Here is a 12,516-nt window from a genome sequence, read left to right on the forward strand (position 1 = left end):
ACTGACGGGCCTGGCCCACTATTTCATTAGTTTTTGCATTGCTCACAGTTTCTTTGCATGTGCAGTTTTATGTGTTATTCTGTGACTGGGCACTGGTGAAGGGGGGAACCCTTTTATATTTTATTGGGTGTGTGGTACTTGTATGGGTGCCCGACCCTCTGTTGATATGCAGTCTCATAAGGAGCACGATTATGTAGCCTTGCCCTCCCCGGGGAACAGCCTTCCCAGGGACGCCCTCCTGCAGAGGTGGACAAGCTCCTTTCTTCGGCCATTGCCCAGGCGCTTGTACCCCTGCAGGACAGTGTCAATAAACTGTCAGCATACGTATTTAAAAATAGCGCTGGCATCCTGGGTGATGTAGGGGCTGGGCCTAGTGGTATTCCCTCCGTGATGCCAAACAAGGCCGTTAAGCGTGACGCGGGGCACCTGGAGGGCTTCAGTAAGCTAGCAAAAGCCTTCCATAAGGGTGCGCGCACGCTGCGAAGCGTGCCCTACCGGGGGGAAGAGTTACCCGGGACTACTGGTGACTTTGTCACCCCGGTATTTGACTCTGAGGAAGGGTTTCCCGATGGCGGAGAGGGTGATGATGATGATGATTTTGAGGACGAAGATGATTCTTCTGATGATTTGCAGGATTCTAGCAGATCTTGGCGTCCCCAGTCTTCCTGCTTGGATGTGGGGGATGGAGAGTCACTTGCTTCTGATATGTTTGATCTGACCTGCATTTTTTGTCCGCGTTCTGCGGATTGGGTCCCTGATTAGAAGGTAGCTGATTATGTGGCGCAGAAAATTCGGCAACCACTTAATCAAGAGGTTAGATCCAGTCTCCGGTCGGAGTGCCCAAGACCTTCTCTTCCCAATGGTGTCACAGCTACCCCGGAAATTGACCCGAAACTATGTACTTTTTTTGTGAAATATATGAAAGATCCTAAAAAGGGCATAGATAGGTCTTGGAGGGCTTGCCAAGACAAGCTGTGGGATATTGTTGGTCCCCTCACCAAGATAATTGAGCTGGCAGAAAGGTCACGCAAGTCTGGACAGCCTCTCCCTACGGATGATGTCGCCGGGTGGGCGCAGAGGGCTATGTGCCTTTTAGGCAACGCCAACTGCGCACTTTCGGCTGAACGGCACCGTTCTCTGTTGTTGAAAATAGATCCAAAGCTTGGAGAATTGTCATCTTCTGAGGCCAGCCCGGTGGCACAGGGCTCCCTTTTTGGTGATCCATTTGTGAAAGAATTAGGGAAGTTTGTTGCCACCTTTTCAGCTTTGGACAAGGCACAAGCTTCCATGAAGAAGCTTCCCCAAAAAGGTTTTTGGTGGGGCTGGACGAGGCAGGGGTCGCTCTTCCGGCCGACAATACAGTCAAGGCCCCAACAGAGCACAGGCCAAACGCAACAATGGCTGGAATGATGGTCGTCAAGGCACCTTCTACCCCTCCTGGGGTGGCAGAGGAAAGAACAGAGGCTGTGGTGGAGGTCAGGCCAATTCCGGAGGATACAATGGTAAGCCTAGATCTCCTCTCTCCTGTTTGGTTGGGGGGCAGGATTTCTCTGTTTCTAGCAGAATGGGTGTTTCTCACGTCAGACCCTTGGGTGTTGGAGACGATCCAAGGTTTTCACATAGAATTCTATGGGACTCCCATTCAAACTTCTCGTCCACGTCCCTTAGTGTTTTCAGCCCTAGAAGAGTCTCCCATAGATCAGGAAGTTCACAATCTTCTTTCCAAAGGGGCTATTTCTCTTTCTCGTCTCCATTCCCGCAGCTTTCTAAGAAATATTTTTCTAGTAGAAAAGAAAGAAAAAGGCTTCAGACCGGTTATTAACCTCAGGTCTTTCAACGAGTGGCTGGTTTACCGTCACTTCAAGATGGATGGGATTCACCTCCTCAGAGATCTTCTCCTCCAAAACGATTGGTTAGTTCGGCTGGATCTCAAGGATGCTTACCTGTCGGTACCCATCTTTCCTCCCCACTCCAGGTTCCTTCAGTTTCAGTGGAAGGATCAGATATTTGAGTTCAAGACTCTTCCCTTTGGTCTTTCCTCAGCACCTTGGTGCTGTACCAAACTTCTCAGACCAGTAGTGGAACATCTATGGACAAAGGGCATCCGGTTGATCATTTATCTGGACGATATTCTTTTGATGGATCAGTCCAGGGACCAGCTTCTCCTCCATCTGCGGACAACCGTTTCTCTTCTGCAGAATTTGGGCTTCACCATCAATGTTCAGGAATCAGATCTTGTTCCCCAACAGAAAAAAAGTTTTATTTCAAACCAATTCACGAAGCCGCAGCGTTGGTGGTAAGTAAGCTTTGAACATGCATAATCCTCCCCTCCGCTTCCTGATATAGAATGAGAAATTTCCTAGTTAAAACAAAGGAAAGTTTCTATTAAGGACACGGAGGCGAGGATTATCCCCCCCAGGCAATCTTCTTTGCCTTCCACCCTGACGACCTGTCTGGTTTGGACCTTCTGATATTTATTTCTACGTATCAGGGAAGTACTGTTGGTCTTATGATTCTTTGCTTTCAGTTCTTGGTACAATGATCATTTGCATTATTGGTCTTGTTCTCTTTATGTATAATTTGCATCCTAATCATTTTTCAAATGTACTTCATTCGTATTTGCATTCTTGATTACATGTTTTTTTCTGCCTGATAGTCCTTTGCTCGCTTTTTATTCATGTGTTTGCTGGACCTGGGTATTATAGTTTTTTCTGTTCTCATATGAACTGCTCCCAAAGCGGAATAGGAGGCGGATGGCTTAACTTCCTGCAGCGCTGAAAGAGGAAGAACTACGAGGGACCATTGCTTATATGGACTGGCTTTATGAACTATGATTGGCTACTTGGTACCCATGGTTACCGGTTGGGTTCATGGGAGATGTAGTTCAAGGAGTGTGTTTCATTGTTTCACTTTGAACTTGCTGTTTAATAAATGAAGAAAGATTGTGCATAATCCTCGCCTCTGCGTCCTTAATAGAATTGAAACTTTCCTTTGTGTTAACTGGGACATTTATAATTTTCACATGTCAACTCTGCAAGAGTGTATGATGTACTTATTATTTTCATAACATATTTTTATTGCGTTTGAGATGATAAAACAACAAAGCAAAGTCCAAAGAACTCACCTGCCCATCAGACCCCTCTCCCACCCCATCCCAAAATGTATACCAATGTCGCAAAGGCAACATTTGCCAATTTCCCCTGGTCACGCCCCCCATGCTCGGATTTCATCCTGAAGTATGTGGTGAGCAGGACAAACAGGTTCTAGGAATACACCCCTGTAATCGCCCTACTTTTCCAAATTTTGGGGTGTTTGTGGGGGCCGGCAGCCTCTAGCCTTGTGAACTGCAATCTCCAAATTCATACAGCGATCCACACCACGTGTCCACACTGTTAGTGACTGGGGAGACTCAGCTGTCCACTCTGGCTAGATCACGTTTAGAGTCAATCCCAAGGAGAGGTGACAGTTTATATATATTCCCACCTAGGTCAACTCATCCGTGAGATGTTAGAAGGACTGCTTTCGTATCCCTGGGGTCTGCCACGATAGAACCTCATTCAACCATGACAACACTCTCTCCAATGCAGGGCAGCTTCATTCCGTGTGGAAGAATGTGCCCATCGCTATACACACCGGGTAGACAATCACTTCCATACGCCATAGCCTAAGGCGAGTAAAATATACACTGATTTACTTATTTCTGCTTAATAAACAAAAACATCACTGTATTTTTGCATAGCTTTAGGCTCCTGCTTGTAGAACGCAAGGCAAGCAGCTGAGAGCAGTAAGACATCATTTCCCCGCCCCTCTGCCTTTCACGCAAGCACTACAAACCACGTGGCGCGAACAAGGGGTTGATGATGTCACCAACAAGAGGAAACGTTGCAGGGTTCCTTCCTACGCACGTCCGAACCCCCGCCTCCCACTCACAGTCCGCCTCCCATTGAGAGACTTCGGTTATCTGTGGGCGGATGGGCCAATGGAGAGCGTCCTGCCATTGTGACGCGTCCGAGGCTGTCTCGGATCCTCCGCTGGGATCTGAGGTAGCCAGGAGTACGCTAAGGGCACGTGACTTCAGCTGCACAAGAGCCCTGTCTGTGCGAAACCCTGTAAGCCATTGACACGTGACTGTGCGCCTGCCGGTGGCGCTGCCTATGCACCCTGCAGTCATGCTTCATGTGCAGGGGCAGCCTGCACGCCCTGCCATATGAACATTTGCAGACATGGCTCCCACCCTGCTGCAGAAGCTTTTCTGCAAGAGACCCGGAGCTTCAGCGGCAGGGGGAGCTCCATCCCGGGGGCTCATTGGAGAGCCAGCAGTACCCAGGTGAGAATTTGTGGAGCAGATCCTGTTACACGCGTGTTTCTGGGTGGAAAGCGGGTGCGAGGTGGGATGGAAGGCGAGTTCTGGGAGCCTGTATAGCAGCGTGTCCGGGGTAAATCATGACATTTTGTGTGTGGGAGGATGCGCATTGGCTCGATTGATTAATGCGTCTTTCTTTCTGTTTTGGTGGGATTAGGTGGCATACAAGAAGGTGAAATTTAGAAGCGTCATACCAATGGGATTTACAAACTGGAATTGGATGCTTATGTGACGTCTCTAGATATATAGTGGCTATGGCTACATGGGGTGGGGGATGATGATGGGGGGGGGGGGGTAGCATGATGCTTGCAATTAGGGTAAAACATATCAGTGTTAAATTAGAGGAGGAACTCCTGCATACCGGGTCTAAGAAGGGAGTAACTAATTGAGGTAGAGTATATTGGAGTATTGTGCGGACACATCATGCAGCCCATTCATAGTTGTCGACTGGCCCCACATATTTATCCTAGTACTGCCTTTTATCAACAACTCCCTAGAGATGCTGGGATTTATAAGCACATACATACTAACTACACCTATTGCAATCAGCTGTTGGTTAAAAATCCAGGACAGGTGATGGTTTCACATCTTAGTTTATACAAGCATGTAAGGCAGGAGTCTGAAGCAAAGAGGAGTAGTGCAGATAGGAAGAGGTAAATTGACCTGGGCGGAGTTCTGCTCCGTGGACAGGGGCAGTGGGTGACATTTCAAAGTGGTGGGGCGCAAAGTGATGTGCATACAGCACCATAGCGAGCGAGCGTAGCGAGCGAGCCCGAACCCCAAAAGTGGGGCTTGGGGTATTACCCCCCCCCCCCCCCCCCCAAGAAAATTTTGAAAAAAAAGAAGAAAAATCGTGCATTTTCAAGCACATTTGAGAAAGCAGGAAGGTTAATAAAGCAATTGTGAAAGTGCAGTTATTACATTAATAGATGGTATAACATAGATAGCAGCTTATTCAGTATAACCACAGAGCTTCATACATTCCGTCCTATTACGCTAAGGTGCTGAATTCAGACTATAAGACTTTAATGAAAATCTCAGATCTAAGAGTAGAAGAAGTTGCACAGCAGTTGGGAAACCGCCTTCACAAAGCATTGGGAAAATGAGAGGCAATTACTTGAAAGCAATGCATCAAGTAGTAACTTAAAGCAATGCATCCAGCAAAACAGTGCATGCAGTCAACCATGCAAAAGTAAACTAAAGCAAGTGTGAACCTGTGAACCTTCACTTTGAAAGCAGGGTGCTAGTCAACAGGCCAGTCACATACATTTAAACTGCAGAAGAGTACACCTCAGCATGCAGGCACCAACATAAAAGCACCAAGCAAGTCAAACAGTTTAATGAAAGAAAAATGAAAGCAATACTTCCAGCAAACTAGACAGTGACTCAAAAAGTAAACTGAAGCAAGTGCACACTGAAAGGAATGCGCAGTCATAAGTCAGACATTCACATAAAAGCAACTTACCAAGACACCCAATCAATTACATGGGAAAAAACCTGAGCCAATGCACCCAGAAAACCAGACCAGCACACCAAAGCATCCCACCCCTGATAGGATGGCAGCTGTGCTCTTAGGGTCACCTCTCAGTTTTTTGGCAGGGTTGAGCACCCCCCAGTTTTATGCCCTGTGCGCCTGAAGGGGAGACAGGCAAAAGGGTCATAATGGGACATTTGGCACAGCCACTTTGTAATCGAGGTCACCCACCCAGCTCAAGACTGAGTTACAGGCTGATCTTAAATCTTTAAACAACCACAAGGGTCTCCAGCTAGTTGGTTCTTGAGCCAAAAGAGTCCTCAGCTCACTGGGAGTCTTTACATCGCGCCTGAGATGACATGACAATGTCCCTTAATCCGGAGCAACTGTGGGGACTGGTCTGGGTCTGACTTGGTACATCAGAACTGCCCCATACCTTACTGCATTAAAAACATTCAACAGTTTCTGGAGTGAGCCACTTGTACAAGTGGACATAAGTACACCGAAACTCTGGAACTGTCACAAGTAAGCAATCTGAAGTCTTGGCAGCTGTAAATAAACACTTTGACTGTCAGATCACCAATTAGCAATTAAAAGGCTTAAAGGCTCACAAAAAGCAACTTAATTACACCAAATGTGAATGTCACTTCAGACCAGCTTTCTCCTTTCTCTTTATTTTCACTCTACACACTCCAGCAGGCTGCAATCACCAGGGAGGAACACATCCAGCTCACAATTTGACTTCCCAACAATATAACCAGCACGTGGGTCCTCACAGACTGCATTTAGGGCACTTGTGGCTGTCAGGGCTGGGCATGGGATGCAGGGCGGTGGCTTCCGGGCGGTGCCAGGCTTTGTTCGTAGCAGTGATGCTGAACCACTGGGGGCCGTCTGCACACGGGCACTGCCAAGTATCTCTCCTGGGTTCTGCTCGCACCCAGAGTGTCCCGGGAGGGGTCTTCGTGCCAAACCCTTGCCCCTTGCTGTCATAACCAGCAGCTCTGGTGTTTGGAGGAAGCACCGAGAAGCCCCACCCTAGAGCGCGCTGACATCCGAGCGGAGGCACCGCAGGAGCCCCGGTGACTTCCTCCCAGTGCCGTTTCCTCCCGATGCCAAAGGCTTCCGAGCAGCCTGCTCTGTCAGGCCACTGCATCCCACGCCCTGCTTCCGGACGCTTTCTTCTAGAGCCGGCTTCTACATACTTTAAAGTTGACATGTCACAGGACCCACCAAGCAACAGGCACCAAGACTGTTATTTAAAAAGAAAATCTGCCCAATGAGCCGCAGACACACCCATGAAGCATCCTTTCATGAAACCATCTGAGGACGGCCCTCGCGTTACTAGCGATTAACTGTCAATTCTCCAATCCAACCTCCTGGTGACCTTGCCGTGCACATACGCACGCTGACCCTCTTCCGGGTAAAGAGTGCAAGGGCCGCGGAGTTACATCCCAGCAGCGAGAGAAAATCTCAGTGAACAGACGTACAAATACTATACTTTTTAATTGCATGAGCAAAGTGGGCAGTCGTCCTGAGTCCCCCCCCCCCCCCCCCCTTCCATGGGGCCTCTGATACAATTCTTGGGATAGCTGTAAGACAAGAGTCACACACACTTTGCCTTTCGTTTCTCCCTGTCCTCATTCCCTCGCTGTCTCCCTCCCGGTCTTTTCTCTCTGCGTTCTCTGTCTCGTTACTTTTCTCCACCTCTCTCTGACTACCTCTTCCTCGCCCTACGCACCATTTATCCACTCTCTCTCTTTCGGTACCTCACTTATCTCTTGCTCCATTATCACTCACTCACTACATGACTCACTTTCTCCCTACATCGCCACCCTTCTACTTCTCTACCTCCCTTTAATGTACTCATACCTCCTGTTGTCTACCATGCATCTCTACCTCTCTTCTCTTTCTAACTCCCCTTTTTTTTGTACTTTATCTCTCTCTCTACCTCTAATTTGTTGTATCTCATCTCTCTACCTCACAAATCAGAAAACCCTTCTTTTTTCTCTATCACCCCACCCTCCTCCCCTCACCTCTTGACTCCAGCTCTCATAAACTCGCCACTAATGAGGGCCGGAATTAATGGAAAATGAGTAATAACTTCATAGACGGCGCACAAAATGCCTTGCCCAGGGCCCCAAAAATCCCTAAAATGGCTCTGTCAAGTAGGCATATGAGAAGACCGACAATTCAGAGGTAAAGAAACCTGACATAGTGGGTGCCACGGGCCCGCATGCCAGAATGGAAAGTGGTCTCTGCCTCCGTGTAGGTTGAGAAATACAACCCACATTGGCCGATGCACCTGCTGCTCTGTTGATTGCTGAACCAATGAACACCCAGGCAGAACCATTTTTTCGGGGTGCCCATGCCTGAGATGTCGAGTGTGGGACTGCCAGTGAGGACGTGGGGTGATATTGTGTGCTTTTCACGAGAAGGGGATTTCCGTGTGTCAGGGTGAGGCGAGGTGCACGCTGGTGGTTTGGTATGTTTCCTGTCCTCAACTTGATAGTTGGCCTTCATGTGCTGTGTTGACACGTTCACGGTTTCACTGCACCCTGACGGTGACACCAACCGTGGTCTCGCTGGACACATTTCACATTGTTTTGCGAATACTGTAAAGTTGCTCTTCAAATAACCAACGTCCGACGCGGCAAATATGTGTAAGGTGTGCCAGGTGGATTTACCATGCAGCAATACCGTGACATCGACTCCTGTTCATAACCGACTTCAGTAAAGTGCGCGTGAACTGACAGGAAGGGGCACATCTGCGGTGACGTCAGTTCAGTCCGTGCCTGAAGGAGCGGGCCTTGCGTGCCCTGTGCCTATTTCAGCTGTTGGTAGTATGTCAGTCACCTCAGCCGCTTGTTCACTTAGACGGTGCACTATTCAGAGGATCCCTACTGTCTGTGAGACATGGGAGATTTAGGGGGCTTCATCTAGTTCTACAGGGGCCCCCGTCATTTTGTGTTACGTCACTACCCCTACATGCACACATGCTTAGCTAAGCTGCCGTCGGCCCTCTCACTCTTGGGCCCCGTCCGTACACATTACGTTATTGTTAGCTACTTGGCAGTACACGCCATAGCCAGCGGCTCTCTTTTTTTACTGCTCACTTCCAATGGCAACAATGAAAGCACTTTCTCACAATTAAGCCCGTTTCCGGTCCAGGGAAGACATGGCTTGGCAGTTCGTGCTGGACTGTTCCCATGAGGCACAGGGTCAGACTGATTTGCATATGGCCATGTCTGAACTGGGGTGGCAGAGAGGGCTAAAGAACGGTGATGGATTAAACCCAGATCAGTTGAGTGTTTGATTTGCTCAAACGTTCCGTCCATCATCCCCTTTTGTTTCGCTATGCTAAACCTGGAGCATTAAAAACAGATGCCTCTGTCCCCATTACTCGGACCAGCACAACATCCAGAGTTCTGCTACAATACATGTTGTATACACATACTCCACACTCTTTCTTTGTCTAACTTTTTGTATTTCTTTATCACATCACTGCAAGATTCTGGGTTTCAGAGCAAAAGAAGATCTGCTGCAAGCATTGCTTTATGTGATGTAAAAAGGGCAAGGACAGTAGTCCACTGTCTAGTATGAGGGCATGCTAGGTACACTCCTGTAGGTCTCAGGACAGATCCTGGACCTTGCATTGTTTGGGACATGCCTGGGACTCTGCACTCATGGTAGGTTAGTCTTATGCCATGGCCAGAGCAAAAGTCAAGATACCAGTTTCATATGCAGTTGGGCACTCAGGGCAAGGGTACATGCCCATTCACCATCCTGCGGACTCTCCTGCCCCAGCAAGCGGTGCAAGTTAAAGCGCAGTTTTCTCAAGAATTAAATGCACTGCCAGTATGAATACCCAACCAATGGCAGTTTGGGGACATTAATTTCCTGTAATCACGTTAAGGGTTCAAGTTTAAATGTGAGTAGCAGAACCACTTGGAGCCAGAGCCCTCATCTATTCTGCAGACTTTGCAGTCTTGAGTGCATTATTAAGAAATCAATCAATCAGGATTTATAAAGCGGGAAAGGGTATCCAGATGCTTGCAGGTCCCTGAGGCTTATTCGAACAGCCAGGTCTTGAGGGCCATTCGAAAATCTGGATGTGAGTTGATGATCAGGAGGTGCATGGAGAGGCTGCTGCAGGTCTTTGCTGCAATGTGGGAGAAGGAGCATCCTCCACTTCTGCTTCGGTAGATGCGGGGAGTGTGGACAATTGTAAGGGAGGTGAAGCAGAGCCTTCTCAATGGTGGAAGTTCAGGCGGTGGTTAATGAAGGCGGGTCCTTGGTTTTGTACAGCCTTGTATGCAAGGGTCAGCAGCTTGAACTGGCAAATGCTCCCTCTTTGCTACAGATAGTATTTGTGGACCCCGAACGGCATAGATGGACGAATTCAACTATTGTTCAAACATTATTTTCTTAAGTATTGCCCTTAAAAATCAATTCCTTTGTATCTTTAAATGCAGGCATAGTGTCAATATATGAGAGATGGTTGCTGGATCCAATCCATAGATCCTTCAGCAGTTATGAATTAATAAATTACCTTGCCACCATCATCTTACTTGGAGCAGCAACACTTAGTTTCTAGCAGAAGGAACCTTTCCCACTCATTGAAAAAATATTGCCAAGTAGGAAATAAAATTGTTTGGTCTGGTGCTGCTGCTGAGTGAATAGTGTGTATTTTTCTAGCTACTGTCAATTTAATAAGGACTAATCAGGTTCTCACTCTACAAAGTCTGACTGAAATATCATTTAGCAGCTGTCCAAATGATGAACCCCTTTAAAATGTACTAATGTACTCTCTGCTAAACAAATGCGGCAAACGAAATCTTTTTTAGTTACTCACAACCAGGGTTGCTGTCATGGTACATTTTAATTTGTTTAATTCAGGTGTTACAGATATTCTATAATAACACAAGAAAGATACCAAGGGTTTTAAACAGTCAATTGTGGTGTGTAGAGGAAGAATACCGAAGGAGAGAACAAGAGAGAGAAAATAGAGAAAATACCCATCAGCCCACCCATTGGCGGAACTTCGTCATCTGGGTTTTTATGAAATGGAAACTGGTATCCGCTAGGCACCTCATTAGAATGTTTCTTGAGGAGTGCTAGTATCGGATCCTCCAGTTAGATTGACAGCCAGTAGGTTGAGATTGTAGGCTGAAGGGACAAGTTGCAGTGCTCATAAAGTGTGAAACAAAGGAAAAGATAGTGATTTTTAAAAATACCTTTTGTGATGTCTAAAGGTACTTTATTGGATGTGACCATCACAACGGCATGATTAAAAACAGAGTGAAGATAGTATGTAAAAAATTACTATCCAACATGGATATTAGTTGGTCGACATGTTTCAGCCCTAACAGGCTTTCATCAGGACCTATGCTGTACACTACTGCAACAGTGAAGATAAACTGTGATAGAAAAATGATCTTTCTTGTGTTATTATATTGTTCAGTTGGGGGACAAGATACAAGTAGGTCTATAAATATCACTTCCCCTTGGACCCCTCTTATATTCTGTTCTCAGTAGTTATTACAGATATTCTGTCAGAGGTTCCTTTGGGACAGTAATATGATCAGGACATAATTGATACAACATCCCTAAGAACATATGTGTGATGTAAATTTGGAAATATAATTGATGAGACCTTGCTCTCTATTACACCAGCCCATGACTAGGATAGGTTTGCATGAGATGGTGCACATGACTGTACCTGCTACCTTGGAATTGAAAGTAGGCAGATTTTATCCAGTAGGCATTATGTACACAAATGTAGGTCTCTCACTTGAACATATAGTTGGAGTCATAGATAATAACTTTACTTTTGTGCAGGCAATTTCCCTTAACCTTCTGGAGTGCTTAGAAACGGGTTACATGCTAAAACTGAGAGCCATATAAGAAACCAGCTTGGTAATGTTAATGAAGGACATTACGTTGTGTGGGTATGCTCTTTGCGAAATAGCAGAATGCTATCACTCAGTGAAATTAATCCGGGCCTAATTGGTCCCCATACTGTAGTGGGGGGAGGAAAACGGCGAATGACTCAACAGACCACAGTGGATGAAGAAGTCTGGCTAAAGGCTCCTATAAATAAAGTAATTAGAGTGTGTGTGTGTGTGTGTGTGTGTATATATATATATATATATATATATATATATATATGTTCCAAAGACCGCTCAAGCGCTGACAGCGGCCCCGTGGGAAGTGGCACCAACGCCGGCCGAGCCTGCCGGTAATTTAAATATTCCAAAGTTTCCAAGTAACGGTGCTCTCAGCCCACAAATCCACGCAACGCCTCTCAAAGCTCCAAGGGTGTTTATTAAACCAACAACATGTTTCGGCTGCGGACAGCCTTGTTCACGTTAGTTTTCAATGTGCACAGTTTCCGGTAAATAAAGTTTCATTTCAACACCATAGAAACAGGACTTGGTAATACATAGCAGTAAAAAGTAAAATAACCACATTACAATAGTCATGTGCATGACCCTCACACAATGTTTGTGTCTAGTAAGGTTCAATTCATATTAAAACGAAAATTAATACATTTTCATCGCGTGTAATTATTATTCACAAAATATGAAAATAAATACAAAAAACTCTACTGTTAGATGCACAGGAGAACGTAGTATGTTTAGAGCGCTTCTAAGTTAGATATGCATGTTGTAGTAAATGC

General features: G+C 46.5%; 1 protein-coding gene and 1 pseudogene across 1 annotated transcript in view; both read left to right on the forward strand.

Moving 5' to 3' along the window:
* Window positions 1-390: 390 nt before the first annotated feature.
* Window positions 391-1,822, forward strand: LOC147728589 (uncharacterized; annotated as a pseudogene).
* A 2,297-nt stretch (window positions 1,823-4,119) lies between these two features.
* The window catches only part of FNIP2 (folliculin interacting protein 2), a 387,981-nt gene continuing 379,584 nt past the window's right edge, over window positions 4,120-12,516 (forward strand). The window contains exon 1 of the mRNA XM_086962360.1: window positions 4,120-4,327. Coding sequence (XP_086818486.1) covers window positions 4,224-4,327 — 104 coding nt within the window. The 5' untranslated portion in view covers window positions 4,120-4,223. The remainder of the gene's footprint in view (window positions 4,328-12,516) is intronic.

This window comes from Lissotriton vulgaris, chromosome 3_1, assembly GCF_964263255.1.
Source record: "Lissotriton vulgaris chromosome 3_1, aLisVul1.2, whole genome shotgun sequence".
Taxonomy (NCBI): domain Eukaryota; kingdom Metazoa; phylum Chordata; class Amphibia; order Caudata; family Salamandridae; genus Lissotriton; species Lissotriton vulgaris.